Below are 25683 nucleotides of genomic sequence, written 5' to 3'. Positions count from 1 at the left end.
AAGCGATCAGCCACAGAAGCCCCATAACCAACAGCAGAAAAGCTGTGCATCGCTCCAAAAGCAACTCTAGGGCCAAAGAGCCGAGAATTCCACCAAGTGCGAGCACCAGCATAGTGAACTACTCCATCAAAATCTGTTGAAACTTCAGCCCCTGGAGACTGTTAAATTAAAGGTTTACAACTCTCCCAGATGAGCTATCCAAGTTGGGTCCCAAACAAAAGTTGGGCACCAAATAGACTGTCTACATGGGGCCTGTACGCAGGGCTAAACGGTAGCAGTTACTCTATCACTCAACAACCCCTCAGCAGCCAGGGAGGGGAATCCGGAAACAAGGAGGGCAGACCTGTGGGGAGAAGTGAAACAGATTTAATGAAACACCACCCATACCAACAGAGAGATACAGAGATTTATTTAGGCAAATGAATATCCAGTCACCACCATCAACTGGAGACCAGTCCTCAGGAGGAACACCATAGGAGTACCCTCTCTCTCCTCAGCCAACCTTTGCCCTCTGTAATGGCCATGACATTGCGGTGTGGGCTACAGCTGTAGCTAGCTCAGGTCAGCTGCCCTGGCTGGCTTGAGCCTGCCTAGCATGGCTGGCCTGTGATTCTAGCGCAGCCAAACCAGGACATTCAGTGAAGCAATGACATTTAAAAATACCACACGTCGGGGACTTGTAAAAACTGTGTGTTATTCAGCTAATCCTTTGCATTGACAAAGCCACTTTGTGTAAAAGAGAACAACTGCAGTCCCTACGGCAGCACGCTGGGGCTTACGACTTGATCATGAGGCTAATTCTGGGTAAGACTCATTTCTCTTAAATGTTTAAGCCGTTCATGTTTGTTGTCCAGTCAGCTTACCAAAAACAGTTCTTAAATGATCTTCCAGCAATACAATGTAGAATAATGATAACAAACTGAAATTCAGAACTAGGAGAAAGCAGGACAGAGTAACGTGCTTTGTCATCAATTTAATGTACGCCAAATGTAAGTCAAATAATGGAAAACCATTGAAATTGCTCCATAAAGGAATACAGATTTAGTAAGTATAAAACTTCATGGATTTTTTGGTCTATTTACTAAGAAAGCATTCCTCACAGACAGGATGAAAACTCAGAAGCCACAATACTACTGCATTAGACTGGGTATTCAATTTACACAGCATTGTTAACAGTTTCATGTTAAGTACTATTTTAGATCTTCACAGTCTTACTGACGGCAGACACAGGGATGAGTAAACAGTTTTTAAAAAAAAGTGAATTTATTTTTTACTTCATCATGTATGATTAGTTTTGTAGAAACAGTCCATCACGCATACTTTTTAATCGTCCTTAAGGCAAGCATTATTTCTCTGGTATTAAGTACAGAGTAGTAGTTTGAATTCATATAAAAATAGCAAATTCTTGGAAGTGTAACACCATAACAAAAATGCTAAAACAAACATATTACATGTAAGACAAAATGAGCTCTCTACCAGCATTTATGGTCATGTACTGTGGTCTGACATGGACGTTTCTAACATCATATCACTTTCATTCATTTCAATCTCAAATGTTTCTTCCAATGGGCGACTGGTGTCTGTACTTTTCCTCTGATGCGATGTCTCTAATGTTACTATGCCGCTTTCATCCAGAGTTTGTCTTTCTATGTCAAATTCTCTGAAATCCCAGGGAGGTGAAATTATGTTCTTTAACGTCTTCATCGTGTGTACATCAAAGTCATAACATCTTAATTTGTCCTTGATCTCTGTTCCTAGGAAAACAGTCAAACTGTTAGTTTATTTCAAGTGAGCACTCCCAAAATTTATCTCAAAGAAACTATTATCCAGAAACTACTATAATTCTCTGCTTTCAGACTGACAGGGAGCTATTGCTGCTTCACGACTCAAGTTGAAGAGAGTTGTTGTGAAAAAACACAGCAGCCTCCTTTTTGGAAAAAAAAACCAAAAACAAACCAACCCACAATATAGGAGGAGTACAACTCCAATTCAAAAGTCTGTCATTGCAAGTAATTGCCAATTGCCTTCCCAAGTCTCTAAGAGGCTTCTTTTGTTGTTTAAGTTACACACAGCATGGGTTGTATTAGTGCGTATCACACAGCTGCATGGTTCTTCCAGATGTGTTAACTACATATGGAGCAAGACAATATTGAAGAGGAACATCTGCTTCAATTGTGCCAAAAATCTGCAGGAAAAGCAACAGAGCACACAGATGGCCTTTACTGGCTTCAGCCTCATTAACATGCTTGACAGGACATCAACTGCATTCGTTACTGATAAATCACTGAGTTCAATGAAGCAGAAATGTCAGTATAAAGGGTTTTTTGGGCAGAAAACTTTCACAGAATATTTCAAACTGTGGCAACACAACGTACTGTTGGTATGAAGCACCTTTGGGTTTGTTTTTTTTTTACCATATGTAAAGCTCTGGTTTTGGAGGCAGAATTTATCCTGTCTCCACAGAGCAGGGTTTTGACATGGCGAAAAAGCCTTGCACATACCTCTCTACAGCAGCATTACCTGAAATCAAGTCTTCTGATTTTCTAACTCCACATTTCTATTTTATGTTTACCCTATTCCCTTTGGTTTCTAAGCTGCCACAAATCAGTATTTTCTATAAAAGAAACCATCACCACCTCTAATGGTCAAGTGTTTCCTTTCTTTATATTAGTAACAATTTACTGTCATGATGCTCACAAAAACCAGTGGTCATCTGCAATTGCTGGTAAGTTCTGACTCATTTAGCCATTTAAAAAAAAAAAACCACCAACCACAAAAACCCCACCAAAACACCAAACAAAATCATACTCCACATTATAAGCTAACTAGATAGACAGTCTTTCTTGACGTAGAATAAGGCTCCTCTCAAAGCACTCAATGACTTTAAGAGTCACATAAGTGAAAGACTTACCAATGTAGGCTTCTGAATCACCAATATACATTTCTATGCAATGTCCAAGCATTGTGACTGAAAATGTGTCATCCCTCCTAAGACCAAGGGCCTATTAAAAAATACAGTAAAAAGTATTCAGTAGCAAATAAAATCAATCATTTGCATCTCAAGTCCATGAAGGTTGTTTGTTGCCTGACAACGCTATCAGAGCGTAGTCCTCACCGTAAAAGCAAAACACAGCACAACCGAAATAACGCTGTCATATGAACTGGCTGACGTAGTAAGCACGCAAAACACAAAAGCAAAACCAGAAAAGGGTATGCACACAGAGAGAGAATCATTCACAAATCATGAAGGATAATGTATGTTGCACTTCCTGTAAAATTTCTACTTCAAGGCGTAGGTTGGAAATAGTTTAAATTATTTCAGCTGCATGAGATGTTTAAGTACATAAAATGTATATGACCATTATGGGATTCAATTAATTTATAACAAAGAAGGGTCCAAGTAGTAAGTTTTCCAAAGTGGCCAGTTTTTAACCTAATCAACAGAAAAACTTCAGAATATTTTTCAAAAGATTTTAAGATTATGAAATAAACACTAACTTGGAGGCTGGATAAAACGCTGGTTCTCTGTTCCAAAACCAAAGCAGGATGCAACAGTAAAGAACAGAACGTGTGACCAGCACTTCTAATTCAAGCCGGTTACATACCGTATGAAAATAGTCGATTGCGCTTTCAAAATTGCCCATTAGACTGTGTATGTAGCCGATGGCAGAGTAAGTAGAAGCATTTTGAGGAATCAGTACTAGAGCCTGGCGATGGTATTCCAGAGCTTCTTCGTATTTCCTGTTAGGGTTAAATACAGAAGGTCTGTTAGCAAGCTTCAGGGCGAAAGGTGGTTCTATAGTATTGTATCGGTATTTTCCTTAGCTCGGTGGCACACAATCCTGCAAGAACCTAAAAATTATTGCTCCGTACTCTGAACGTAATGGAATGCACAAAAGACTCATGGATATCGACAATTTTCTTCCTTAACATGACAGAGAAATCATCGTTCCCCTTATGTAGCACAACATCTGCCGACAGCTAGGCCCCACTCAGAGATGATCTTAGCACTCTGATGTGGTAAATGGCTCGAGACGTTTAATGCTGCTCACTGTAACATTAGCGATCTTCCTGCAGCCTTCATTCTCCTCCCCAGGGGAGTGAAGGAGCAATACAAGACTAAATCACTCATTGTTCAAAATGAGAAAAGCTCGCTGAGCTGAAATTTCACAACCCTGAAGTGCCACGTACACTGGTACTTTTGTCACTTCCATTTTGCTACCGTCTCTATCAGAAAAGATGACGTACACATATCCATAATTTCTTTTAAATATCAGCCACCCTTTCTTTGAAAATTATCCATTAATTAGACTGCTTATTGCATTTGTTACTTTATAGAACATGCATTAAACGTACATTATGGCATTACTCTGAGAAATTGTCACATTTGACATCCTAGTACGAAGTTAAAAATAGAGACAGCAATTGCTATTCAGAAGAATTGTTAACGTCTATAGTTATAATGAAATTATGCAAACAGCAACACATGAAGTTGTCAGAGGGCATTAAGTAACAACTGAGGCAGAAAACGTATGCAACTCTTTGCTTGTTGCACAGAACTTTCACATGATTTGAGATTTATTTTCTCTCATAGTATTTACCTCTCCAATTAACTACCACTGTATTTTAACATGCTGCTTTCAAATTTCAACCACAGAACACTAGCGAGTGGACATACACCCAGTAAGTTTTTTCATAATAGCAATAGCATCTATGTTGAACACTAGTAAATTAGTTATTACAGAATTTTTAAAGTTGTGAAACCATATGCACAGCTGCCTAAACTCTCAACTTGATTTTCTTGAAAGGTGGTTTACAAGGATGTAGAAATACCTTAGGCTGGCTTTCTGAACCTGAACAAATAATACAAAGCAAGGTGCCCTAACTGTGATGCAAGCAGTTACCAACTTACTGTAGAAATGAAAGAAAAAAAAGACAAAAGGAATTATAACTGAAACAAGTATTTGAAAAAACCCTACAATTACACTTATGAATAGATTCCAGAAGCAGTGCCTTTTGTTTGATCTTGGCAGAAGGAGTAACTATTATACATTCGTATTTCATCATGACAATGAAGACTAATTGGCAACTCAAGCACAAAGCAATTACTACCAAAGCAGAAGTACAACTTCGATCTACCATAATCACATTCCCATCAGCAGCTCTGAAACAAAAATTACCGCATACACCAATTGTACAATTAACACCGTGACACTAAAAAAAAAAAAAAAAAAATATGGTACTGATAGAACAAAAGAAAACACTGGTTAAAATCAGATTAAGGTAATTAATGAGAAAAACATTTATCTGTTGAAACTGTTAAAGCTTGCATATGTACTTTGCACTTTTCTTGTTCTCTTCCTGGAACAGGAATATGAAATGAAATATGAAATATTTCTGTTCTCAAAAACCATTTTATTGCTGTGTTAATGCCACTGAATATTTCATTCCAATAAAGAAAACCTAAGCACTGATCCAAGCAATTAGTCAGCACAAAACCACCTCTATGTTAATTAAATCAGTGGACATGTTCAAGTATGTCAGCACGGGGACAGCAGCCGGTTAGAATTCAGACCCACACAAGGATCTAGAAGCCTACAACAACATTTCTATCCAGTAAGAACCAATAGCTAAGGAAAGGCTTTTATACTAAGTGCTTTAACTTGCATGTAGTGAACTGGGCATATGGGGCGACTCGTGTATTTACGTTCACAGGCTGATTTAGGGAATCTTGTTCTTCTAATGTGCTTCTACACTGCTCTCACGCGTTATGTAATCTTGATATAAATGCAGGCCGAGAGAAAACACATTTGTGCAGTATTCCAGATAAATGTAGCTCCAGTACTCTCTGCTTACTTGAGTTTCCTGCAGACATGTCCTAAGTTGTTCAATAAAGGCTCCCACTTATCAACTGTTACCTGTAAAATAATGCAACAATTCAAACAACCGCAGCTTCCCAGACCGTAACCGAATTTTGTCTACTTTAAAAAACAAACAAAAACATACAAATGAACAAGGCAATTCATTCATGACCAAGGAAAATACCATAAGCATTTTCAGTTCTTTTCAAAACACATATTTAACCTCAAAACATTTATTCAACAATTCATTTTTCTATTGTTTCCATTCCCCAAACCCAATTAAATTTCTTTAAAGAGTCAGTGACACTAAAACTTGAATGGAAACCAAACAAAATTTGTTTCCTACTTAACTAAAAATCACATCAAGTCTCTCAGCCTAGGAGCACTGAAGACCCCCCGAATTAGGTATTTGTAAAATAATCATAAATACTGAAGGTCTTTTTACTGTCTTCTCCATAGTCTAGCTTCATCCGCTCTAAATAAAGTCGCTCATTTACGAGGCACGCAGAAGACAATCTGAGCCAACAAGATCCTTACAAGACTTTTTGTCGAAATTAAAAATCCTTTGGACTTGATTGCATTATGAACTTGCTATTTATAACAACGTAAGAGTATCTCTGTATCTCTAGTTACTTTAGGTGTTTCCCACTCTAATTCTAAATTTCCATTTGTGTGTTCATAGATACGTTGATATTTAGTACTTCTCAACAAACAAGAAAACTGCCACACATAGAAGAATTTCGGCATACGCACAAGTTTAAGCCTGATCTACAAAGTCTGTAGGATTCGCACGAACAACAATACATTAACTAAACCAGCACAACCCTATTTATATATTGGTGAGCATATAAATTAGGATCTGTGCAGTCTTTCAGCAAACGCGTGCCTCGTCCACATGAAGATTATAGTTTTTTCAGTGCTTTCCACTTCATAGGAGGTTTATTGTGCTCTAGAAACAATCTCATTATCTTGATAGGAGACGCTTTGTTAACAATTATAGTAGCAGGAGGTGGTGTCCTCGTTAACTACACTGAAGCTAAAAATTGAGAAAAGCTATCCTAAAATTCACAAGAAGCCAGTCACAAGGTGTTATCGCTTTCATTAAGGCCTCTTGAGTTACTCTAGTACAATGTGTTTCTTTAGACAAGACGATGACACACAAGTAAAATAACTGGTACTACCAACAGGTACAAACTCATTTGTGTGTTCCGGCGTGTGAGGAAATCGGGGTTGTAACGGCTGACTCTGGAGTCACAAAAGCGCCTGAACTATGAGCACATTTCCTGACAAACTTTTTGCCAGTGATTATTTTGATTACTTTCTGAAAGTTACTTAAGCATGCCTGGGCCCCCCTCCCACACGGTGGATCTACCTGGTAGAAAGAAAACAAATCCACACCTACAGGATTGTGTCCAAACAAAAGTGGAAGTCATTCAAGAAATGGCTGACACTTAGGGTGGCAGAAACCATCTGCACATGTGTGCCCAGTTGCACCCTCAGGTCAAGAACCATTGGGCTACCAAGACCCAAGGCTGAGACCTGGATTCCACTCTCCAGTCAACCCTTGTTTTCTTTTAATTTCATATAGAAACAGACTTTTTGCCTTTTCCTGTAGCACTGAAGATAATGTGTGATGATTCTCATCTAAAAACTCAACATACTCAATTACAAGTAAACAGTCCAAGTCAAATTTATATTGTATTGCTGCTATCTTAAAGTAAGCACAACATATTTTGTCACAAGGTGTTAGAGAATTTCCTGGAGTTTTACATATTTATGATTGTGCACATTATAAGGGAAAATACCTCATTTCCAATAGCTTTGATTTTTTCCAGTGCATCAAGAAACCACTTTTCTGCAGTTTTCCAGCTAAGAATTGAGGGGGTGGGGTGAAAGAAAAGTAAATCAGTAAAGACTTTTCGTTAGCAGTAGGAGAAAACTGTATTAGAAGCAACAGTTCTTTGACATTATTTGTTGTATGAGTGAAATTAGATTTAAATTTACCAGTAATTTACGTTTGGCTATATTTCACATGTGCTCCCAAGAGCTAAAAAGAAAAAGTTAAAAAATCAGCAGCAAACTAAGAACATTCACTAAACAGGTCTTACATCTGTTCTTTTTTTTTTTTCAGACTCTATTGGGAACCTCTTAAGAAGCGAAAAAGTTTTGCTGTACAAAATTTTACAGCATGTGTGCACTTGTGTCTGCAGACAGACACCTTTTCAAGGCATGAAACTACTCAATGACATGCACACACAGGATGATAACCGATCCCTGCATGTTCCTCAAGTATTAAATTCTTTCCTCATTCATTCTTAAACAACAAAGAACAATGCAGAAAGCAATAGTTTAGGGTAAACACCATTTAAACTAGAACCAAAAAACTCTTTGTATTCTATAGTTCAACAGAATTACTTCAGTATGTATATTGGCATGTTGCACTTCAGAATAAACCATGTTTAAGACTGTATTTAATCCTGTTTTGCAAGCTTACTCTCCATTTTGAAATGCGACCACTCCAACTTCATGCATGACAAACGGATCTTCAGGTGCAATGCTTAAAGCTTGGCTGAAAAACCTTTCAGCTAACTTTGAGTTGTTGGTCAAACCATATTCCAGTCCAATATAGAGCATCGGCAAGTGACACCTAAAAAAAACCAACAACCACCAAACCACAAAAAAACAAACATGCATTTATCAAAAATGGGACCACAAACTATAAATGCAAACTGTCGTTGCACATGTTCACTTACATCCAAGTAAAAGCTGATTTAAATAGACTATTCACCTAAGGGGCAGTTTAAAAAACTTTACATCTTTGCTAGTCACTGACAAGAATTTCAACTCCAATACATAACTGTAACCTGCTCTGGAATTACATGTATTTTCTCAGTGCTTAAGTTAGTTCTGAGGGGCTTGTTTCCTAGTTTCCTTCATACATTTCATTTACAAATGGAATACGGAAGTAGTAATAATTAAAGGAATTAAATTTACCAATAACTACAAACACAATAGTTGTATATGAAATATGACACGATTATTCCACTACTCATTTTACAACCTCCACAGCATGAAACAGCTGTACAAGACATTACTGTATGGCAGTTCACGACCTGGTATGACAAACATGAATCACAAATGTCAGAGAACTTTCAGGTAGAACGTAGATTACCTAAAGACAAATCTTGGCTTTAGAACTTATAAAACTACAACAGTAATCACAAATAATGCAGTTAAATGCAGATGATGAAATTATTTGGGGTTTTTTTCTCCCTTGTTCTCTACCAGATAATTGCTGCAAATGTCCTCCTACTGTTTAAAGGGATATAGGTCAATATTCTACACTATTTATGGATTAATTTTAATTTTTCCGAATATGACATTTTTTACATACCCTTTCATGAGCTGTGCAGCTGTGAAGTATGCAGCCATTGCTTGGTCATGCTCACTCTCCACTGCAAATGAATGTCCATATGCTATCCACGCAGGTCCATAGGTTCTCTCAAGTGTAGTCGCTTTGCTAAAAGCAAGAGCAAGTCACAAGCAAACACACCTGAAATCAAACTTCACCTGCTTCAGATGACTACTTATATAGCAATGCTACGCCAGTTCGGTAGCTGCTAAGAAAATCTTCTGTAATGACCAGTGGTAAACAAAGTTAATTTTAAAAGTTCAAACTATTTAGAACTTAAATGTATCACAGATTTTCAAGAATTTACTGTATGATTTCTGTTGCTGTTCATGGACAGCAGTAATTATTTGATATTACTGAACATAAAAATTATATAATAGGTGAACTGGGCAAAATACAGAAAACATTAGTAGTGACTCATAATGTATTACAAAACTCAGGCTATACCCAAGCAGGATATGAAAAAAACAAATGACCACTGAGGTTGAACTGTGTGTTGAAATTTTGCCATATAATTGTACTAGCCTCAGTGAAGACAAGAGTATTTGTCACATCGCAGACAGCTGCCCTGCGTCAGAGAAGTACACAAGACGTCACTCCAGTCCAGAGCTGCAGACTGCAACCTGAGCATCACGACTACAACCTGGAGTCTTTACAGAAAGATGGACTTGACAGGAACACTACAAAGCTCTGTAGGTTATTTTCTTAGTCTGAAGGCAAGGGCATTCATAACTAAACAGCTCATGACAGATATGCCAAACATTTTCTTAAAAGCTTCTGACATGGAGATCCTACACGTCCCGCAAGTACTCTATCGTATTGCTTAACTATCCTTAAACACTTCTTTTTTTCCTAACATTTAATCTAAATTTTGTTTGTCACAGTTAAATTCATTACTTCTCATGACAGATCCTAGAGAACAGTTTGTTCTCTGTCTCCTGGGACAAAACGTTATATATGAATACGAACACTTGCACCTTCCCATCTTCAATCCCTTCAAAAACTTTCCTCATTGGCCACCTTCTCCAGAATGCTTATTTACTGCCTTCTCTCAAATTCAATTCAAATGTCTCATATGACATGTTCTCCACACATTAACTTGTCAACAGCAACACATTACAGTACAGCTTTCTTATTGTTACAAAAGACGGACTGTGTTGTATGACAAATGTTTTCCTAATTGGTGCCGAGATGAGGCAAGACCTTTTGCAAGACCTGAAGGACGCAGATAGCTCCTTCTGGAGCAGCCAGAAGGACACTTTCCTTACATGCGCCTGGGTACTGCCCAGCTGTGCCTTCTACCTCGTTCAGCACGCTCCAGCGTGATGTCCTGTGACTCAAAAACAACGATATGGGAGCTTGTGGTTTTACCCACAGTATCTCCAGATCCCTTTCTAAAAAATACTGCCTAGCTCACAGTTGTCCCTAGTCTTGTAGTTACAGAATATAACAGGACCATAGAATAGCTTGGGTTGGAAGGGACCTTTAGAGGCCATCTGGTCCAACCCCCCTGCAGTGAGCAGGGACACCTTTAGCCGGATCAGGTCGCTCAGAGCCCCATCCAACCTGGCCTTGAATGTTTCCAGGGACGGGGCTTCTACCACCTCTCAGGGCAGCCTGTGCCAGTGCTTCACCACCCTCAACGTAAAAAATTTCTTCCTTTTATCTTGTCTGAATCTGCCCTCTTTTAGTTTACGACCACTACTCCTTGTCCTATTGCAACAGGCCCTGCTAAAGAGATTGCCCCCATCTTTCTTATAGGCTCCCTTTAAGCACTGGCAGGCCACTATAAAGTCTCCCTGGAGCCTTCTCCAGGCTGAACAACCCCAACTCTCTCAGCCTGTCCTCACAGGGGAGGTGCTCCAGCCCCATGATCATCTTTGTGGCCCTCCTCTAGACTCACTCCAACAGGTCCACATCCTTATATTAAGGACTCCACAGCTGGACACAGCACTGCAGGTGGGGTCTCACCAGAGCAGAGCAGAGAGGGAGAATCCCCTCCCTGAACCTGCTGGCCACGCTGCTCTTGATGCAGCCCAGGATACAGTTGGCTTTCTGGGCTGTGAGTGCACATTGCTGAGTCACGTCCAGCTTTTCATCCACCAGCACCCCCAAGTCCCTCTCTGCAGGGCTGCTCTCAATGCCTTCATCCCCCAGCCTATATCCACACCGGGGGCTGCCCCGACCCTGGTGCACGACCTTGCGCTTGGCCTTGTTGAACCTCACATGGCCCCATTTTTCATGCTTGTCCAGGTCCCTCTGGATGGCATCCCGTCCCTCAGGCGTGTACACTATGATTCTTCTCCAAGAAATTCGGGCATCGAGTTACTATTTCACTTTTACCAGACCGTTTTTCCTCTTTGCCAGACCTACCCTGGATTCTGATGTTTCTGGGGTTTTCTCCCCTAACACATCTATAGACCCTTCAGGGCTAGGGATGCTTGCAGATTTAATAAAGATGTTCTTTATTTCACCACCAAACCCACCTATGTCACTCAGGACAGCTTCTTGAAGAATTTCACACTGGTACATGTCAGATATTTAAATAGTTTGCTCATAATAACCAGGCGTTTAAATAGTCTAAATTAATAACCCATCTTTCCATATATTGTCCACAAAGGTCTCAAGAAGAAAAATTAAAGCCTTACAGGTTGATTTAAGCCTTCTCAGTTCAAGCCTATAGCACCTAATGCCCTACTTCACAGCAAGACCCTGCTCCCCAGTGCTGATAATCAATACATATACAGAAGACCTGCAGGAAAGAGCACTGGACTGACAGACTGACAAGTCCAAGGCTGCTTGTGCGAAGAAAGAACTAAACAGCCAAATGTCAGAATTTTTTATCTAACTCTTCCCTTTAAGATATGAAACCTGAACCTGGGAGAATGCCTGCCTGTCCTTAAGCTAAGGAGTAAGGCTGGATTACCTAGCTGTAGTTAGCTTGGCAGCATGACAGAATGCAGGGACCACACCTGCCCCAGGAAGGTGACTGCCAAAAAAGATTCCACATAAGTTTTTCTCATTTTTTTGAAGTATCTAGATGGATGAGGTCTAAATTGCTATATCAAAAAAGTGTGTCGACAAAAGGAATATTTTAGTAGTAACCAGCTTATCAAGGCCTCTGTTTATTTTATGAGCTTACAAACAATTGTGAACGTTAAGTACCTACTTAGCAAGTAAGCAACAGATTCACTAAGGAAAAACGAAAAAAAAAAAAACAACCCAACAATTTACCTGAGATATCTTCTGGCATGTTCATTTTTGTGGCCAACCATGAGATAGTAGCATCCTACTGCAAACCATGACACCTATGCATTACAAACAAAATAGAATATTATTAGCTATACCACACTGATTTTAGTGAAACATCACCATAGGTGATGCAAAACAGAGGAACGGGTTATAATTTGAGATGTTAGGGACATTTTCACTGAAATCACAGTCAGCTTTTCGAGTTATTTGGTATTACAGACAAGCTAGAACTGTTGGCATGTATGTCTCTAAATGAGTTTGTTCACCCTCATGAAGAGAGCGCTAAGTGGAAAGCTTATTGCTTTTTTCAATTATCCAGTGGTAGGGAATACAGAAGACAGAGACAGATTCTTCTCAGAGGTGCAGGGACAGGACGGGATGCAATGGGTACAAGTTGCAAAGTGGGAAATTCAGACTGAGTAAAAGAAAAACAATATTCACTATGAACATGATCAAACACTGGAAAAGGTTGCCCAGAGAGGCATAGACATCTATTACTGTAGCATTTGTTTTAAATTATTATTCAAAGTGAATACCTCACATTGACTGTATTTTACAGGTACTTTGTTTAAAAAAAAAAAAAAAAAAAAAAAAAAAGACCTTGGTGTAAGAAAGTGACAATGCATAGAAAACAAAAGGAGCGAACCATTTTTACTAGCTCCATCCAGAAACAGATTTTGAACAGATTTTGCTCAAACTGACTGTTATAACTTCTACGTGCTTTCACCTAGAAAATACTACCTGGCAGTGAAGGCTTAGAACAACTTACAGGATTATTTGGGTACAAGTCCACCAGTTTGTGAGAAAGATAGAAAAGCTCTACATAGTGGGAAGAAACAAGAAAAGAAAATTAAAAAGTGCAAAACATTAAGACATTAAGTTTCAAGCCCTTCAGCTTTCTATACAAAACACCCACAATATCTAACGTTATTAACACGTAAGTGAACAAAAATCATTTAGTGGTAACGATTTCAAATCACCTCAAACCACCTCAAAATAGATTTGGTTTTACAATTAACTGAGAAAACCCAACCCCATAAGTCTTCACAGCACATAAATAAGCAGCTATACATCTCACCCCCTAAGAACTCTGCGACAACTTAGGTCATTAACAGATATCAAAATAAATGCCTGTAGTATTACACTTGAATAAAAACACTACTGAACTTCCTACACCTAAAAGGTATAATATACTGGCTAGATCAATCTCAAAGTAGAATCCTGTGCATTAATGTGCTGAAAATAGGACAAAGGCAAATAAATTACTATATCATTTAGAATAAGCGATTACTTTTCTCATAAAATTAATAATTCTAGTTATTAGAATAACTTACTATGGATTTTTCTAATAAGAGCGGAAGTAACCAGACACAGGATAACAATTCTACTGCCTATGCAATTTCAAAAGAAACAGCATTACAATGCATACAATTTCTATTTCTTCAGAGCACAGTGCTCTTAATTGATGAGTTTATCCTGGAATACTTTGTATCAATTCTTGGCTTCAGAAAAATCAAATATGAAAACTGGCTTATGAAATACCAACTTATTTACAGAACACTTCTCAAGGCAGACTTAGAAGAAAAACCAGAGTACTGGCCACATTTTCAGATGTGTTTAACTGTTAAGTAACTGAAAAGTACATTTGCTAAACACTAAGAAGTACTAGTACATCTAATGACCTATTTGCATACATACAATGCACCATCCTTTGAGAGACTGCAAATCATATGAGCTCCTTATTCTATTTTCCAATTGGTTTTAAAGACATTCAAGCTCCTCACTTGCTCTGGATGTTTACATGCAGTCTGAAATGAGAAAAAGCCATCCTAGCTGCAAGTAAGCTATTTTTGTAGTTTCAACAAAGGTGCTGCACGATTATTAACTTGTTTGAACTAAGAAGAGACCTTCACAGCAGCAAAGGCAAGGAGAATTTAAAATTTTTTCATGGAAAAAGCATGTCCGCCTAAGCATACACACTGCTGAAGAGTTCTTTCTAGTTTAAATTAACGTATTTTATGCTGTTGTTGAGCAGAAAAAGGACACCTAGACACTCTAGGAAGATCACCTCAAAGCACAAAGTCAAACACCAGAAATGAAGCAGTGCAGCTCACTAACTTCCTGGCTACCTAGCCCAGCGGTTAAAAGACGGCGACACGCACGACCATGAAGGACCAAGGACTCTTTGCACAACTACTCCCCACCCTGCCGCCACCAGCTCTGAAATTCCCTTCTTTTCCAGCTACCACTGTTTTCTCGAAACTGCAGGTAGGAGGAAAAATATATGTCATTTTTTTAAACGGTGCATAAGGGGGTTTCTTGGCATCCTTAACCCTTTTTTTAAAATTGACGCTTTACAATCTTCGACTCCTATTAAACATTGTGTTTCTTACCATTTGCTTTATTAAGCTCCACGAGTGTCCCTATATGCACAGGTAAACAATTTGCATGGAAAGGATCTTTTTCCATCACTCTAAAATAAATAAATAAAATAAATAAATAAAAATCCGCAATGCACATTTCAAAAATTTAAATTTGTCGGAAGCAAGCAGCTATTATAGTATGCAGTATTCCAGTTAATTACCACTTTAGGCGCTATTTGTGACTAGAGGTAACGATTAACGGCATAATCGTTAGAGGCTATCTTAAGTCCAGAAAAATAACTATTAATTTAGCTTAACAGAAGAAGATAACAGAAAACTCATACAGGCTGAGTATACAACTAGAAAAACAGAACACAATGCACATTTGTTCGCAAGACACTTCAAATTTAACCAGAGACAGCAAGCAACAACATTTCTATTCATCCTTTCCATATGTTTGACAGCAACTTTCAAGGAATAGTCCTCAGCTTTCTGAGCTTAACACTAAGCAGTATGCCTTAGGAAACACCCAGCTCAGTTTTAAATTTTTCTTTCCTGGGGCATTAAGAAATGGAAGACAGCCTCACAGAGAACAGACTGTATGCAGGACATGGCTTGTAGGCACGTGTCCTCTTTATAAGCATTGACATTTCGTAAACTAAGGAGAGAAAAAAAAAAGATGTCTTGAAATCTATTCACAGAATCTCTTAAATCAGAAGTACAACATTATGACTCTATTCTCGGAGAAGTACACCTTGAAATAGTTAAAAGTTTAGTTGACATATTAAAATAATTTAAAATATTTCAAACGAAATGTATAATAGAACATATAAACAAGTATATTAAATGGTCTCTTGAAGAGAGTCTACAACTTTGAAGTTATATGGACTCCTCAGACTCTTATTTCCAAGCTCTGGCATCTGTGATAGTCTTGTCCTTAGGAGACATTTACTCCTGCCACTTTCTGCTAGACAAGATGTGTCAATCAAGTTTCAGAAACAGATGCAATAGTATCATTTTATTGAGTTAACTGGAGTAATTTATTTCAACAGGATCACGAATTTACTCAGATGTTTAAATTCACCATAACTGTCAGCATTCTCTACAGCCTTCCCAAAAATCTTGCTTGTGCTGGGTTCTGTGGGATATTCTACACAGTGATGGCTTGCTTCAGCTACGAAAAAGCTGTACTATTAAAAAAAACAAACCAACAAAACACCAAACCCCCTTCTGTTTATAACTACTAAAATTCAGAGTCTCTGCAGTACATACACGAAACCACAGTTTTCTTAAAAAGGTAGTTGTCAGGACAGCGTTCCCATTTCCAGTAGCTGAGATCAGTCCATGTTGTCGTTCTGACCTATCTGACAACCGAGCAGCAGCGTATGTCCAGGCTATGTAACAACTGAGCTGCAATACTTGGCACATCAAAATTAACATAAATTTTGATCAGCCAGAGAAATTACACTTCCTAACTAACCAACAGATCCAAACCCATTTGCTCTGAAGGCCAAACAAGAGGTAAGTAGAGAACATACAAAACTGAAGGTACCAGAGTAAGGAAGAGGATGGACAAAGCGAAGTACAGCACAGCGCTGATGAACCAGAGTTTTGCTTTGGATACTTCTGCTACATATCATAAAAACAGCCTGTCTTGCCAGACACAAACTACACACTTTAAATACCTGAAACTTTATATCGAATTGTTACATATGTCAATCCATCGAACAATGCTATTCGCTGTAAGTCCAGGCACAATTATTACACTTCGCCATATCAGAAAAAACCCTCAAAGTTGCTTTGTATACTTACACCGAAGTAAGCTTGTAACACATTTTGAAATCACAGTTATAATAATGTCTTTCAGCTAAGGATACTACCACGTCCAGGTTTTCCTGAAGACCATCTACTGACTCAGGAATCAGTGTTTCACTGGGTTTATTATACTGAAAGACAGAAGAAACAGCAGGTGAAACAACAACCAATCTAACAATCAGATGGTATAAGTATTAGTATTTTTAGTTCTAAAACAATATTTAAGAAGCATCAAGCTTCTTAAAATTCTTAGTTTTAAACTGGAAGTCCATAAAACACGTATTTGGTAAAACGGTTCTTTATAATGTACTTAAAAGCTTATTTAGAACACGAAAGGTGTTTGCCAGTGTCAGTATCTTAAGTGTAGGCTGTAGAATGAATACTGAGAAACACATAGTTGGCTTTCAGTGCTCCCACATTAACTTTGGAAAACATAGTCTGTAATAAAGTTGCTATAGCCCAGTATTTTCAGGTAACTGACATTTTGCCTACATTATTAATATTCTATTTCCCCACCTAGAAGTTTCTCAAGAAATAAAGCTAAAAAAATAATTACGAGTTTCAAGCTGTCACCACACCAGAAAATAAGTTGACACAAAACCATTATCCTACTCCCATAAAGTGGTATCTACTGCATCATAAATTTTAAAATAACCAAAACTACAAAGCCCTTATTTATTCCAATGTTCAGAATAAATGGAATCCAAGCAAATTTACATCCGAAGTCAAGGCTTTCAATCAACTCTCCAGCTTTTCAGTCAGTTTGGGGGTTTACCTTTTTCAATTTATTCTCAAATAAGAAGTGAAGCAATTCTTGTTCCTCTTCTGTACATTGCCTACTAAGAGGTAGAGACTCAAGAAGTTCTTTCTCTATGTGAATAAAAAAAACCAAATTCAGTGGTCATATTATAGAGGAAATAGCAAGATCCAACATTTTGAGAACTTAGAGATGCAAAGAATTTTATGATGCTCATCCCAAAACCACAAGGAAGATAACAGTACAGATACCCTAAAACAAATAGTACTAATTATGGAAATTAATGATTGAATTCTTAGCTTTTCTGTGTACACTTTTAAATAAAATTTAATAAAGATGACATAACACATCACTATTTTTATTTGCTCTACACATCAATTTTAATCACTCGGAATGCTATATTAACCAACGCCTACTGTAACTGCACAAACACCAGTAGGGTTCTGTGGATTCAAAGCCTGTGAAATTGAGAACACAGGAAGAGCATTGTTTAGGCTGTGCAAAGCGCGTGGGAGCTTCCTGAGCTAAGAAACAGGACAGCTGGGTTACTTTGTTTCTTCTAATTCTTAGCACTGCAAGACTGAAAAATAAAGTTCAAATGGAAATTTCAGCAGATTATAATTTTCACTCACTTCACACATTTTCTATTCTCAACATTTCAAAGTCTGTTACTTGTAGTATCGCTTCAATTTTTACCCACAAACAAGGCATATTGAGAAAGCAGCTACATTTTACTTGTATTTGAGAAATACTGCTATGCAGACCTTCTTGTGCCGTCAACATATGGTGAGATGTTAAAAGATCGAAAGCTTCAAAGCAGTAAACATCAAGCTTCAAGGCCTCTTTGTAGCTGTATGTTGCTAGGGTTCTATTATCCAAAGCATCATAGATCTTCCCTCGCAAAAGGCATATAGAGCTCTTGATCTGGTGGAAAAGCAGGGCTGGAGGTCAAAGACTGAATCAATGTTTGTAATTTGGTTTTGAGCACAAATCAAATGGGCTCCCTGAAAAGTAAAAAGCATTTCATGTATAGATAGGACCTGGTTTTCTAGTGCTGTCTTTAAATACAGTATTGTCTCTGCTATCTTAAAAAAGTCAAACGAATGCTCTGCCAGGTTATCTACTGCCAAATGTACACATGCTTGAAATAAAGAGGAGAACAGAGTTTTCCTTTCTACTTCTGGCACCCAGCGCTCTGGTATTGAGCCGTAAGCTAATGATACTAAATTCCCTTCATACTCAATAAAGGGGAATTGTCACTTCCAAAGGCGATTCACTTCTCTATTGACTATTAAACCACGTATTTCATGCAAGACAAGAACAACCGCAGTAGAGATGAAAAAGGCCAAATCAACGGACTCAATTACTTTGAGCGGAAAAATATGCCCTTCTTTTCAGTCCAAAACACAGATGTTACACAAATTAAAGATCATTATTACCATAGTTAAAGTTGTGCTAAGACGTCTACTAACTAACCTGTTCTTTCAAAACTCCCTAGATAGGTGTTCAGTTCAGTCAGAAGGCCACGAAGCGTTAGCAAATTACTTGGAAAAAGTTAACACATTATGCATCTGCATCATCAGACTAACCAGACAGACCAACTCTCTCAGGAGTCCAGGCACTAGAAACAGTATATCTGAACTAAAACTAATAAACCCCAGGGGGCTCCTAAAGTTGTAATACTGTTACCAGCTCAAAGATCAGTCATTCTTACTCTGGAACTAGTGTCTGCACAAACTAAACAAATTAAGTTGAAAAAGCTATGTTCCTAGAGAGGAATTTGATCTAAAATTTCTTGTTGCAGCACCCACTTCAGTAGTTCTCTCCTTTGCCAAACCAAACGCATCCTCACATTAGTGAGCTACATTACCAGAAGCATTTGTGAAGGTAAGGACTGAAGAAGTGGAATTTCTTGCCTGGCTTATTTTTCAGTCAAAATAGTTTCCCTGTTTAGCTCAATAACCGGCCACCCAAACACCTGGGCCAGAGTACCATGAAACAGGCAGCAAGAAAGAACAGCCAAAGCTGAGGACTTCTTCCTCTGGTTGCAGTGGTAGCTTAAGTGTTCCCATTAAGGTGCACCACAGTAACTCTGTCTAATCCACTTCTCCACTAAGCCCATTAACACCAGCATTCGAAATCAGTTCACATCGATGATTTAACCCATTTTGCTACTTCAGTCTTACACAGAAAATGCTGTTTGTCAATCACCTTCACTGCAGTTTCAGCTAATAAACTTCAACTGGTAACTCTGAAAGTAAAGACTCTTCCTAGACTCTTCAGCCTGCACGTGCCACCAACCCCTTTTAACTGTGTGCCTATGCAGAATTTTTTCCACTGAGCTTCAAAAACTTCACCTTCACATCACATAATTTTCAAGTGTGATGAAAAAATGTCCCACTGAGAACAGCACTTGAATGATTAAGGAAATATTTCCTCAAAAATAACTGGAGGAGAATAAAACTGGCTTTGTTACCACAGAGCCTGCAGCCCAATTGAAATAAATGTTAGTTTACATTATCAAGACTAAAATTGCAGCACAGAGCTAAAAGACTCTAAAAACCATTGCTAGATCACGACCTTCCTGCAAAGTGTCCGCAAATAACTCATGGAAAGTTGTTGAAAAGCACTCTCCGTTTTGGCAAACCAAGATATTTTTATACAGGCAAGCTAACGCACGACTTCTGACTGAAAGGAGAACAACTTAGCATTTTTGAAACTTATGTTATCCAAAAAAGAAAGTTTAAACACAGAGTTTCAGGTTCGTACAGTTGCAAAAATCACTTCCTGACTTCACACCTTTTCTTCCTCAGTTATAAAAATATTTGTCTAAAAAATGTCACTTACAGAGGATTGTGACATCTCCCAGTCTGTGGTAGAGTCTTTCAATCCACTTTCATCCTTCAAGTACTTTTCAAAAAGTCTTTTGTTGATTGGCTCTTCCATATCAAGAATATCCAGGGCCTGTTGATGTTCTTTCGCAGCATACTAGCCAAACACATGCATGCAAAAAACAAGGTTGGGATTTGAAACATCTGTACATAAAGCACCAATAAAGACAGAATCACATTTCAAAGGCACAGATTATAACAACCAGTGCTTATCAGCAGGTTTTTCATGCACACACATTCTCGTTTGGACATGCATCCTTTTACAATTGCAGCCGACTGTTTTACTAGCCAGCCATAATATGCAAAAAATTATAAAATCAGCACGTACAGAAAAATCTCCTGTTCAGCATTATGCAATCACAGAGGCAGATACGCTTCTAACAATAGTTAACACAGGTTTTAATAAAACACAATTATCTTGTTCTATAAGCAGCACATCATTCTATTTCAAATTTCTATATTTAATCTACCCATTGATTCCATTTTCGTGTGAAAGCACCGCATTTTACTATTTATGGATCACATTTTATACTCAAGTATAAAGCTGCTAACTATATTTACACAATCATAAATCATATCTCTTCTGGTCAGACCACAACCAACCAATTAAAAATGTAAACATGAAGGCATGAGACAAAAATGGTTCACATTCTTTCCCCACAAAATATCAGAAGAGTATTTTCTTTCCTGGAAAAAAGGTCAGTTGGATTTCTTCAGAATAGTACCACAATGGATACTCCAGTGAGCATACTGACAGTTAAAGAATCAAATCAGCTGTCACAAAAATTAAACCTGTTACTCCAACGATCACAGACAACTACACGGCCTGTCAGGTACCTCATCTTCCCAAGACGCATCTTTTATTTAGTTTGGTTTGTTTCCAACGGAGGTTAAAATGTGTACTCACATGACATCTGGCTGCAAGGTAACGACATGCTTCATATAACTGAAAGAAAAGTTTCAGACATATTAGTTGCAAAGAGAGAGCACGTTTACTTACACTGCTAGACTCCATTTTGCTGTCTTCTTTTTCAGTCGTATGGCTTCTTCAACTCTTTCACCTCGAAAAATCTTTCCTGACCAAAATGACTAAGTCTGTAACACTTTCTCTACTACTAAACTCTCAAAGGACACTTGCTTCGCTCTTGCCTTCACCACTCATTAGCAGAGTGGAAGGACAATTTAAACAACTACACCTGAAGTGACACTCCATGTTCCCATACCTGCTGCAGCTACATCCTTGGACATCTTCTCTTTCCTGTGACCGACAGTTTCCATCTGGCCAACTGAACACAGGGCTATACTCGGTTCAGATAAACAACATCACGCAGTTTTTTTTAATTTCCCATAAACATTATTCTCTGATGGTGAAGAAGTCACTGTGTTTCACAGCAGAGGTTTAGAAGTGGAATAACAATAGTAAGTCTTTCAACTAAAATGACTTACCTTATCCAACTTACGTGATCGAAGGGCATGTGCTGCCCTATGATACTGAGCTGTTAGGTAAAGACATTGGGCCAACCAGTAGATATCTTGTGGTTCCTCTAAAATAAAAGAACAAATTATAAACCATTAATTTATAATATATCTTTAAACACTTCAACACAGAATATTCACTTTTGCTTCACTAGAAAAGGATTTTCCCTTATTCTAGCATCCTATTGAGTTACAAAGTTTATATATATACATGTGTGTGTGTGTATAAACAATTTATAATATCTATCAGCGAGAGATTAAAATGAAAAAATAATGAGATTTTAACTGTAAACGCATCAGATAGTGCACTGGACAGTGATTACAAAGAATCTCATACTAGAGGTGTGTCATGTGAAGGAGACAACAGTGATACAGACCCAAAAAAAGGCAGCAGTTGTAGGTTACCCTGCCCTTGGACACAGGGCAGAAAAACACAACCTAGAATTGTCTCTTTCAAAAAAAGATCAGTGGGAACCTAACAACAGTGAAAGCATTTGACTTCCGCAGCTTGAAGTTATGACTGCAGAAGCACAGCTTAGTACTCTCCCACTCCATTGGTAACCAAAGGTTTTGTAGGATCAAGCCCCTAGAATAATTTTAAGCAGTGTAAATGGACCATGGCTGTAGGCAGACATAGGCTACCAGCATCAACTCACTCTGTAAACCTGATTCTACTTGTCACCGAGAGCACCTGTAGGAAACCACTGCTGTCTCTCATAGCTCTTTCTTCTTTTATCTCTTAAGGGAGGCAAACCTTGGGGTTTGGTCAAACATTAGTTTTAACACAAAGTTCAAAAGGGAAGGAATATTTGCTCTACTCTATTTGAAAAAATGGAATTCCAAAAGATCACAGAAAAGCACTTACACCAAACTCAAAACTCCAACATTTAGCCAGACAGCTTTAAAAAACCAACAAAGCCAAAACAGAACACTATCAGAAAGAAGTTCATAAAAAAGAAAACAACGTAAAAAGCAACCACTTACCATGAGACAGTGAAGCTACTTTGTCTGCCCAAAACAGGGCACTTTGATACTGCTGCTGTAAAAGCATGACAGAAATAATTAATATTTATTTGGGGTTAGCTTTCCTGGATTATTTTGAAATATATTGTTCATCATTCACATTTAATATCTTGTGCATGTAGTCTCTAATGAACGGCAATTCACATTTGAGACCTTTCTAAGTTCAAAAAAGTTTAAAAGGGCCAGTACCGTAACTTCTAAAGGATATCAAAAAGTAATTTGTTTGTTTTCACTAAAACGTAGATATCTGTCACCAAAAGATATATGCTATCTAAGTACAGCAATAGGTCATTAGTTGATTTGCTATCACTGAAAAAGTAGCAAGAATCCCCCCCTCCCCCCTTCCAGCTAAAACAAATGCTACATTTTCGAAGAAAGAGAGTATTAGATATATAAAAAGGACATATAAATTACTTCAGGGAACTTCAGCAGCAGCATCTGTGATTAAAGCATCTTGATGGGAGAATGAAAATTTCTTAATCTCATACAAACCACAGCCCCTGTGTGAATTTACCCTTATTCTTGGGTACACAGTTTCACTGTTAAGTGTGCAGTTCGGGAGAAGCAGCTGACACAGGGAAGACTGGTGGCAATTAGAGATCTGATGGAAGCAGAGTTTGCAGGTATACCCCACTAACCCAGCTAAGGTTGTCATCAGATTTGGGGTGCTAGGCAAAGCCTCATAGAATTGGCTGGGATTATTCTCTGAGAGTATCAGGAGGGGCTACTTACTGGTGTTCCTTTTTATCCTTCTCCATGCTATGAGGTATAATATGCTTCCCAGGATCTGTGGGACATTTGGCAGATATCCTGCTATTGCAAGGATTTGCAACACTAGAAAAGCCTTGATCACTACTGCTCTTTCCTACAGCATTACAGTTGTGGAGCTTCTTTACAATCCTAGAGATTGTTTTATGCTCTTGGAGTAGAGGTTTGGCAGACTTTTCCGAAAAACACACTGATAGTGTTCTAGTCCTCACAAAGCACTACGCTCCATGACCTAAGTGGTCTCTTCTATCCCGCGTTCCCACATTCCCTACTTGGTGGGGATTAAGGATGCCCAGCAAATTTGTCAATAGAATAGTCGGGTTTCACTCTGCACTTCCAGGAAAAAAAACACACAACAAAACAAAACCAAAACCCCACCTACGTAATAGCTGTCTACAAGAACCGAGGTTTAAATAAATCTCTCAACACCACAAAAGAAAGGCATAATCCAGGCCTACAGGGCACTATACAACTTTTGTTGAGCAGTTCTACAGTACTGTAAGCTGCCTATATTACACAAAGCAGCAGTCCCATGTTCCTCCTGGTGCCCCTTCCTCAGAACCACACAAACGTCTCTATAGCTGCGTGGCAAAAACAGCTTGGTGAACCAGTTTAACTCAACTGAGCACTGCAAAACAAAACAATAAAAATCCACCAAATTAACTCAGGTCCCCAACTAATCTTTCCGTCAGACTTGCTGGCCAAACGCACAGATGTCCGTGCTAACTGAAGGGATGGGTTCCTCTCAGTAGCGACGCCAGGATTAGGTCTTCGTACTAGAAATAAAGCAGCGCACATTCACGCTATGCCTAATCTAATTTTGCTAATGCATTTTTCCTGTTGTGTGTTCTTTTGTTTGCCCTGCAGCAGCATAAATCGCTGAATCCATCCGCGAACAGACACAAGCCTGCCCTTCCGAGAGCAGCGGCCCCAGTGCCGCCCCCCAGCATGGCGGGCACCCCGCCTCACCAGGTAAGCGCGGCCCAACCGGCGCAACCCGGGAGGGAAGGACCCTGCAAACACGACTTCGCTACACAGCGGCCCTGCCGCTCCGGCAGCGGGATTTCCTCTTCCTCCTCCTCCTCCTCCTCCTCCAAACGAGGAAGAAACACCGAACAACACACACCACCACCCCCAAACCCCCCCCTTACGCCACCACAAGGCCACACGCCCCCGCTCCCGGCGGAGACCGCACCGGCGGCGCTTCCGGCCCACCCCGCTCCTCTCCCTCCCCCGCCAGGCCAAACGCGGCATTATTTCAAAATTAACTCCCCTCCCCGGCTCCAGAGGTTGGCATCTGCCGCACCCCCACCCTCCCCGGGCCCCCAGCCGCCCCTTCCCCAGCAATCCCCCCCCCCCACGTCCCCGCACCAACGGCGGCTCCCCCCGCCCTCACCTGGTCGATATACTGCCGCACCCGCTTCCGCAGCCGCTCCAGGTTCATCCTCCCCCGCGGCGTGCGGGTGAAGCTGAGGGGAGGCGGCCCAGCCGCCAAACTCACCACCCCGCGACCGCCGGTCTCCCCGCCGCCCGGCCAGGCGCCCTGCCCGCCGGTGCCTCGCTCAAACCCGCCCCCCTTCCTTCCCTCCCTTCCCTCCCGCTCCCTCCCGGAAACACCGCCCCGACCGCATCGTTCCGGGGGGCGCTGGGGCCCGCCGGGGGCGGGGGAACCCGCCGGCGCTGGGTTGATGCCCTCTCCCTGCCCCATTTCCCTACCCGTTTCTTCTGAGACTTTTTACCGCAGTCCGTCCTCCGAGAAATTGATTCTGAGACTCTTCTCCGCAGTTTTGAGGCGACGGTTTGGCTCTGTGAGGGCCCCTATAGGGACCCGCTGCCCTGAGAGGCCCCTTCGGCTACTGCGGCCTCGAGGTGAAAATGTTTCCTCAAGACTTTGCAGGGATGGCGGATGGCGTGTCAGGAGGTTTGCTACGAGTCCTTCCTCGTCCAGTCGTTTTTGGTGTCACACAGATGAGGGAATCATTATCTGTTAGGAAGCTGCTGAAAAATGTCAGCTTTTATTACTGAAAAACAGGTAATGTGAGCCTGATTTGAAATAATTCAGATG

At 39.6% G+C, this 25683-nt stretch overlaps 1 protein-coding gene across 3 annotated transcripts; it reads right to left on the bottom strand.

The window, feature by feature from the left end:
* Nucleotides 1-674: 674 nt before the first annotated feature.
* Nucleotides 675-25105, bottom strand: CDC16 (cell division cycle 16). Of its 3 annotated transcripts, XM_086476936.1 has the most exons (18): nt 25015-25105; nt 22812-22866; nt 21798-21895; nt 21259-21297; nt 20308-20448; nt 18225-18384; nt 17479-17573; nt 16701-16834; nt 14919-14998; nt 13295-13344; nt 12508-12581; nt 9256-9381; nt 8356-8508; nt 7667-7730; nt 5857-5918; nt 3606-3741; nt 2912-3002; nt 675-1754 (listed from the first exon to the last, which is right to left on the bottom strand). In XM_086476936.1, the coding sequence occupies exons 1-18, from the start codon at nt 25060-25062 to the stop codon at nt 1489-1491; spliced, it is 1872 nt and encodes a 623-aa protein (XP_086333062.1). In that variant the 5' UTR covers nt 25063-25105; the 3' UTR covers nt 675-1488. The 3 variants fall into 3 exon arrangements, with proteins under 3 accessions (XP_086333062.1, XP_086333069.1, XP_086333073.1); XM_086476943.1 differs by lacking the exon at nt 8356-8508; XM_086476947.1 differs by lacking the exon at nt 22812-22866 and having other exon boundaries at nt 25015-25024.
* Between the last annotated feature and the right edge of the window lie 578 nt (nt 25106-25683).

This window comes from Leptosomus discolor, chromosome 1 (genome assembly GCF_034619465.1).
Source record: "Leptosomus discolor isolate bLepDis1 chromosome 1, bLepDis1.hap2, whole genome shotgun sequence".
Classification (NCBI taxonomy): Eukaryota; Metazoa; Chordata; class Aves; order Leptosomiformes; family Leptosomidae; genus Leptosomus; species Leptosomus discolor.
This window is presented reverse-complemented; position numbering and strand designations above follow the sequence as displayed.

Excerpts from the sequence above, each read along its gene's own strand:
- CDC16 (XM_086476936.1), bottom strand. The coding sequence starts at position 25,062 with ATGAACCTGGAGCGGCTGCGGAAGCGGGTGCGGCAGTATATCGACCAG. Across the intron at positions 8,509-9,255 it reads GCTGCACAGCTCATGAAAGG|GTGTCACTTGCCGATGCTCT; the intron begins GTATGTAAAAAA and ends GGTTTTTTTTAG. Across the intron at positions 3,742-5,856 it reads CATGTCTGCAGGAAACTCAA|GAAATACGAAGAAGCTCTGG; the intron begins GTAAGCAGAGAG and ends TAACCCTAACAG.